At 35.5% G+C, this 8,046-nt stretch overlaps 1 protein-coding gene across 1 annotated transcript; it reads left to right on the forward strand.

Moving 5' to 3' along the window:
* The first annotated feature begins 594 nt into the window (after positions 1–594).
* LOC104887650 (alpha-galactosidase 3) lies at positions 595–7,869 on the forward strand. The gene is made up of 15 exons (XM_010672333.4): positions 595–1,002; positions 1,426–1,484; positions 2,910–2,966; positions 3,122–3,156; positions 3,334–3,437; positions 3,548–3,620; positions 4,870–4,928; positions 5,016–5,081; positions 5,180–5,263; positions 5,580–5,644; positions 5,729–5,811; positions 6,580–6,670; positions 6,770–6,828; positions 7,064–7,204; positions 7,509–7,869. The coding sequence occupies exons 1-15, from the start codon at positions 803–805 to the stop codon at positions 7,620–7,622; spliced, it is 1,290 nt and encodes a 429-aa protein (XP_010670635.1). The 5' UTR covers positions 595–802; the 3' UTR covers positions 7,623–7,869.
* The last annotated feature ends 177 nt before the right edge of the window (positions 7,870–8,046 follow it).

Below are 8,046 nucleotides of genomic sequence, written 5' to 3' on the forward strand. Positions count from 1 at the left end.
TGACGATAATGATGGCTAAGAACATAAGACTTCTAGATGGTGGCTAGTGGGTGGTTAGGGTGGGGGTAGTAGTATAATTATATGTGATGATATCTCATAGAAATGTCAATAATTGAGGAGTATGGTGTACAATTGATAAGTTTATGAGAAGAGAAAAACAATATGATTTTTATTAATGTGTTTAATAATGAACAATGACTACAATATATAGGAGTTCAACAATCTCTAGAAGATATATATTATTATTAATACTTATCTAAAACTTATTGAAAATAAATCATAAGATAATATTTGCCTAAGATAATATTATATCCAAACAACTAATATATCCTACCGATATTTATCATATCTTTAGTATCCTACTCTATCTCTAACAAGAATTCAAATATTTTCGATAATATTACATAAAAAAAGTCAATAACATAAGAATACTATACAGATTTGTTAGAAAAATTTGCAAAAAACCACCTTATAAATTGTACTTTTTGCGAAAAATTAAAAAACAAAGATTTAGAGCCTTGCCGTAGACTTCCATTCATGGGTCAAATTAACATGAAAAATGTTTAGACGTTAAGCCATCCATCTCAATAAAACTTGGTCAGCTGTGTCAGATCAGACGGATAAGATGTGGGGTTTAGCTAAGCTTAAAGAATAAAAAACCAGCAATTTCCACTTAAGGGAGTAAGCTTAGTATATATAGTAACATACTAATGAAAGTAATAAATAAACTAGTATAAAGTTCAAATCTTTTGATTTTCTTCACGATTTTTTTTCAGAAAAAGGAGTGGGAAGAGAGAGAAAAATGGGAAAACTTCCTTGTTTATATCTATGTATATGTCTGTTATCAATTTCTACCGCCATAGCCAGCAGAGCTCGCCCACTTCAAGATAATTTTAATGACAATAAATTGGTGTTTACTTCAACATTTAATAATATCTTTGATACTTCTAAGTATGGCAAAGTTCAGCTCTTTAATGGCTTGGCTCTCACTCCTCAAATGGGGTAATTATATTTTTCTCTTATTTTCTTTAATATTTATGATTATTTTATTTATTTTTTATAGAAATGATTATTTAATTAAGATATGTTGAATACCCATAATTTATTTTTTTGTGGGAATATGATGTATTGAAAGTTGTGGGATAGACTTTTTTTTGTGTTCATTAATCATTATGATTTTATGTGATCAGGAGTTTTGGTAATTATCTGGGTGAGAATTATGGTCAAAGATGTTAATTTTCTGGTTTTGATTATGGAAATGCAAGTTCCTTTATTGGTCAATGCTGAGTTGTGCAAAAGATTTTTTTGGTTACAAGAATATTATTTAGGGTGTTGGATGATTATGTAGTTGATAATTGATATTGATAATCATACTTAATGGATTTTGTCAAGACTAATGATATGATTTAACGTGATGATGAACAGGTGGAATAGTTGGAACTTCTTTGCATGTAATATAAATGAAACAGTGATTAAGGAGACAGGTATTGATCCCTGAAATTGGAATTTGTAAATTTGTTTTTGTAGATTGTTAAAAATGTAGTTTTGATCTGCTGTGGGAAGAAAAGTTGAGATATGAAGTGAGATTATCAATGAATGATTTGTTCAGTTTATTAATCTGTTATAGTTCTATTATCTGCTGGGTTACATTCTAATTGAGGAAATTGGCTTTGGTTTCTGGGTGTATAGGATATTAAGTTCTGACTTTGTGGATTCTTTGATAGTTGACGAATTATGTTTCAATTGATCATATTTGAAAGCTCTCATTGGTTGGATAGAGAGCTCGGAATTCTCTTCTTCGAAAGAGTAAGGCAAGAAACTAGAAATTCTCTAATTAGAAAGGCAAGTACTGTTATGTTTAGAATTGTGTCACTTGACCTTTTTAACGTGAGATTTGGAATGGGGAACAGCTCCACAGTACACAATGTAATAAGAGCCAGAGGTATCACCTTATATAGGATTCTGATTTTTTTGTGTTTGTCTCGAGTATCAGGGAGATACTTGTTTAAGGGGTTGGTAGTGGGCTGGATGTTGGGTCTTGACTCTGAACGGTATTTTCTGATTGTATATACTTGAGACCATGTGACATGACTTTTTGGAGGTTGGATTGTGTGGTTTACTTTGGCCTGGAGAGTGCAAGCTGTGCAAAAGATTTGAGACTTTGAGCATGCGTAGCAAATACAAGGGAAAGATATGAAATGGGGTGCTAAGCGCCAAGTTTGAGTACATCAATCAAGGAAACAATTGAAAATTAATGTTGAACCGAAAATAGAGTTTGATCAAAAATTGATTCCTTAGAAACACGTGTATTTGAAAGTTTTAAGTAGGTGTTAAGTTTTCAATTGATACACCAAGATAGAGGCGTTTTTAATTTGATAAAGCTGCTCATAGCACACTCTACTTTGCAGTTAACTCATACTCCCTCCGTTTTCATTTATTTGCTACATTTTCCATTTATGGGTGTTTCTTTTTAATTGCTACATTGTTTAACCTTTCCTTATTTGGAGTACTTGGCCCACCATAAAGTATTACTATAATGCTTGTTTTTCTCTTTTTCCACCCAAAAGTACTACTTTTTCACTTTTCTCCATTATTTTACATTAAATGGATCAAAAAGTGCCCTCCTAAAAGCTTTAAAGTGACATTATCTAAATTATTGTTCATACAACAGTGTAGCAATTAAATAAAAACGAAGGGAGTATAACCTAGAAAACTTAATCTAACCACAAGACCACATCTAAGAGTACACATGCAGGATTTAACCAACAAGCATGGCTTAAAGACCTAGAAAGAATAAGGCAGACTATAACTCTATTTTACCTGGTTCATTGATTACCATGATCTTGCTTTTGACCTAATCTGTGTTGTTTCTCACATACTAACATGGAATTGCTCTTTACTTTTTGCAGCTGATGCATTAGTTTCAACTGGACTGGCGGATTTAGGCTATGTATATGTAAATATAGGTGTGCAATATGTGCTCGTTTTACACACATTATATGTTATGACCGTGGAACCATAGTTTGACTCATTTCACGCAGACTTTGTATAGCCGGGTTATTTTTCTGCCATCCTTTTGTTTTTCTTTTTGTCATTCACTTATGCAGGTGTTTAATGGCAGATGATTGCTGGTCCAGTGCAACACGAGATTCAAAGGTCTATAAGTCCTATTTACAGTTCTTATCTCGCTGTTTTTAAATTTCTTTTACAACTGTATAACTCCAAATTCTCACCCTTTTATGGAGTTGCATCTTTACTCATAGTAGGCACGTTTTTGGGCAGCTATGCCATTGTTTTGTTACATGTTTCTCACATCTCGTGCTTTATATGCAGGATCAGTTGGTACCTGATCCCAAGACTTTTCCTTCAGGAATAAAAGCTCTTGCCGATTATGTTCATTCAAAAGACCTCAAGCTTGGTATCTACTCTGATGCTGGGTATGCTATTATCTGTACTTCTGTGAACATATATTAAGGTTCAGAGAGTCGTTTTTCACTATGCTTTCCCAAGTTGGGTTCATCTGAGTTAGCTCTTAATATTGTCACAGGGCTTTTACATGTCAAGTTCGACCAGGATCGATCTTCCACGAAAATGATGATGCCAAGCTTTTTGCTTCTTGGGTTAGTATCTAATTATGCCAAATGTCGTAGCTCTTCAGCATTGTGTCTACTCAGTGGTTATTTCCGCAACGAGACATGCGGATGCAAGTAACAAATATGAAAAGTTATTAAGGTGCAAAAATAGGTAATAGTGACAAAAGCCAAATATATGTTGCAAACCACTCCGCCCAGCTGCTTTCCTTATGCCAGCCACCAGACGGATGTGCCAAATGTTGCACAGATGTGTTATCCCTATTTTCTTGCCTATATTGCTTCACGGTGACTCAACCTGAGACCCAAAACGTGTTTCTTGGCCACCATGATGTTGGACTTTTTGAGCTTGCAATCCAAACAACTTTTGATGCTCACCTTATTCGTACACGAAGTTGCGAAATTGTAAATTATTCTGATCCACTTCAAGTGCTTTAAAGCCTGTTAGATGCCATAAAACTTTTACTGGTGGCCATCTTGTAGATAATAGAAAGCATGTTAGATGCTAGAACAATGTGTGATAAGAAGGGAACCTAATGTGAGTGTCTACTAAGCTGACTAGGTCCAACATACTACCTAGAGAGAGGTATTAAGCAGCTTAACTATGCCAATACTAGACCTGTCTCACGTGGCCCTAGAAGGCCTTATCTTCTTTACTTAACTTCAAATGTCAAAACTATAAGAATTGTTGTACAGTATGAGCCAAGTATTGAGGAAAGCTGTTTGGCTATGCTTCTATTGGGAAAGCTTTAACGGGTATAACGACAACGCATGTAAAGTATTAGCTTCATATAGTTTTATCTTCAACCCCTTTAAAGGGGGCAACTGAATATCAAACATATATGACATAGCCTTTGTTTGACTATCTCAAACCCCTGATGTGTTTAAGCAAGTGATCTATAACTCTCCCTTATATGTCCAGAACTTCGGTTAGGGTCATACAAGAGTGAGGTGATCCACCATCACTCATCACTCATCACACATGCACATAATTCTTTTATGTAGGACACCCGGCTAAAAGCATATAAGTGGTTAGAAGTAGTAATTAGTAGGTAAACACCTCATGAAATGCCATCTCAAGGAAAGCACAGTATGATGCGCCATCTCATGGGAAGGCTAATGACTTATATCCATTTAATATATAATTGTCATACATGTACATTTAAATTTTCTACAGCTTCCTCTAAACTCCTTCAGAAAGTTTTGGGTCAAATTTGTGTATTGATACTTCTATTGAGTTATTCTTACAGCGAACTTTCCTTTATGTATGCTCTTCCAGGGTGTCGATTATTTGAAATATGACAACTGCTTCAATTTGGGTATACCACCAAAAAAGAGGTCAATAGTAATAATATCAGATTTTAAGCTACCTCCTAAATCTGTATTGAATACTTCAGACATGACTTGTAAATCTGTAAATTGCAGATATCCTCCCATGCGTGATGCACTAAATGCAACTGAACGTCCAATTTTCTATTCCCTTTGTGAATGGTAATCTAAGAATCTTCTTACAAAGCTGTATATAACGGTAAATGGGAGCAAGTACATCTCAAGAGAATTCGATTGGTACTCATTTTGATTTTACACAGGGGTGTTGATGACCCTGCTTTATGGGCTGGAGAGGTTGGGAATAGCTGGAGAACAACAGAGGACATAAATGATTCATGGGCAAGGTTAGCATTCTCTATCGTAATTCTGGTCATGTATGTCAGATTCTGCACTTTTCTTTCCACATACCAGTTAAAAGCAATGACAGCTTTGCTACCATCTCACTATCTTAAACTGAAGCATGATTGGCCTGAAACGGAAGAAGTGACAGATTACAGATAGTTTAATCCCTGGAACCATTTTGTACAAAAACTTTATTTATAAAGAAAGTCGGAGGCACAATATTTCTTCATGAGTATGCTTTTCGAAGAACTTGGGTTCTTTGCATACTCATTTACGAGCTTCCTGTGCTGACAAGTCTTTTCTACTTTTTTTGTTAAGCATGACTACTATTGCTGATCTAAATGACAAGTGGGCATCCTATGCCGGCCCTGGTGGATGGAATGGTAAGGGTCACAATTGTAGACCTAAGATCTTATTCCGGTAAAATACCTACTTTTGACTTACATTTGTATTGTAATTCTTACCAGATCCAGATATGCTGGAGGTGGGCAATGGTGGAATGACTTACCATGAATACCGTGCACATTTTAGCATCTGGGCTTTGATGAAGGTGACGTAAACTTTTTTGTCCTTTACTTTTGAATTTTTATAGTATTCATGTTAACTTTATCAGCACTACTCCAATTCCTCTCAAGAGACTCTCAGCTTAAAGCCTTACCCTGTGATAACAAGGACACTGTTTCTTTTAAGACTCTTGAACTGAAATGAACATGTCTACTAGTTCACAATTAAGAACAGCATGGACATTTTAATTTGTGTCATTCTGATTTAGTCCATTGTAAGCCAGAGCCAAATAATACTGAATCTTCAAGTTATTAGATCTGAATTGCTTTCTTCACAATCTTTTTGATTGATTGTATCGTCAGTCAACTAATACACTTGGTTTGATTATTCTTTTTACCTTTCTTAGCACTCCATTATTATTCAAACACTGACTTGCCAGTTGCCATGTTGTAGCCGTGACTTCCACTTGATTCTTTATCTGAACATGGGTTCTTGGGTTAGTTGGGTATGTTCGAAAATGTGTTGTGGAACTGTCTATCAATTCTGACACATCTGAAGTGTCCTAGTAACATGGCTAGACCTCGAAATCCTTTATATGGGTATTGATTGCTCATTCCCTATTGGCTAGACTTCTTATGCCTCTGTCTCTTCAATTGATTTGTTCTCAATATCTACCTTTTCTTGCATTCTCAACTGGTCAATTGATCCACTAATGTTATTGTTTCCGTCTATTGCCAATGCTGTGGGTACTGGCTACTAGTCATGTTTAGTCATATGTATATGCATTCTGATCTGCATTCATTTTCATTTGCAGGCTCCTCTATTGATTGGCTGTGATATAAGAAACATGACTGCTGAGACATTGGAAATTCTTAGCAACACGGAGGTGATTGGCGTAAACCAAGGTACCACTATTCTCTGTCTGTGGAACAATTAATTACCTAGCATCATAACTTTTTGATAGAAGTATAAAGAATCCTGATGCTTAACATTTCCCTTCGTAGATCCTCTTGGTGTCCAGGGAAGAAAGGTTCACGCATCTGGACCAAATGATTGTCAGCAGGTAATTCTCTGAAAAAACCTATAATGGCTCTCCCTGTTTGGCTGTCTCATATGCGTGTTGGAAGAGTTTAAATGTTCCGTCAGTACGTTCGAGTGACTGGCATGATTATCATTAATAGTACTCGAAGAGAGAAATAGTGAAATACTAAAAAACTTAAATTTCTTTTTATTTGGGTGAGGAGGGGGGGTTGTTGCCTTGTTAGCTTTGTCTGATTTGCAGTATATTGGGATTCCAGGTCTGGGCAGGTCCTCTGTCTGGGAATAGAATAGCTGTTGCTCTTTGGAATAGGTGTCCGAGTGCTGCTGTGATTACTGCTGGATGGAATGTACTAGGGCTTCAATCTTCAGTCAGTGTTTCAATACAAGACTTGTGGCAGGTACTTGAACATCTTTCATTTTATTTGTCAAGCTAAAAAGTCTTCTCCAGCAACAAGACTCTCTATCATATTTAATCGTTTCATCGAGTCAGTTTTGCGACTGGGGCCACATAGCATCAGACTGTGTTACACTTGAGAGTTACAAGAAGAAAATTTAAAGGATGTGTAGCTGTTAAATTATTTACAGATAACCAACTTTTTAAATGTGCATAACCAATGTTAATTTTGCTGCAAATCGACACCAATATATAATTTTGATAGCTGATAGCTTAGACTAATGATATATTGGTTTTGTTGATGGCAGCACAAATTAATTGCCAAAGATGCAGTATCGTCTTTTGGCGTTCGGGTGGAGTCTCATGACTGTGCAATGTACATATTCACCCCCAAAATATCACAGTTGCACTCTGCCATGTAACTCAACTTGGTTTCTGTTGCAAAGCCTGGAGCAGCTGTTGTATTAATCAGGGATATAGAGAACTTGAGTCATTTCCAGGTGCAGAATGGTGATGTGATATGGATTTGGTATATGATGTAAATTTGTAAAGTGGAATGTGAACTGGCAAACTCATTTGAAGCGATTTCTAAACCAAATATGACATTCTTGCTCTTTTTTTATTGGTGAAAATCAATAAAGCTTGTACCTTGAGATAACATGAAAAAAATTATAGCCTAAACAAACTCTTGCAAAGTCCAAAGAAAAAAGTTGGATTTATGGATGTGCAGACCATTGTATGTTGAAATTCCTTTAGAAGTTTTAACTTACATCGAACAATTTTTGTTAATAAATGTCATGTTCAATTACCCTTCTCAATTTGAATAAGACAATTATTAATATACCT

The sequence above is a fragment of the Beta vulgaris genome, chromosome 2, assembly GCF_026745355.1.
Source record: "Beta vulgaris subsp. vulgaris cultivar EL10 chromosome 2, EL10.2, whole genome shotgun sequence".
Taxonomy (NCBI): domain Eukaryota; kingdom Viridiplantae; phylum Streptophyta; class Magnoliopsida; order Caryophyllales; family Amaranthaceae; genus Beta; species Beta vulgaris.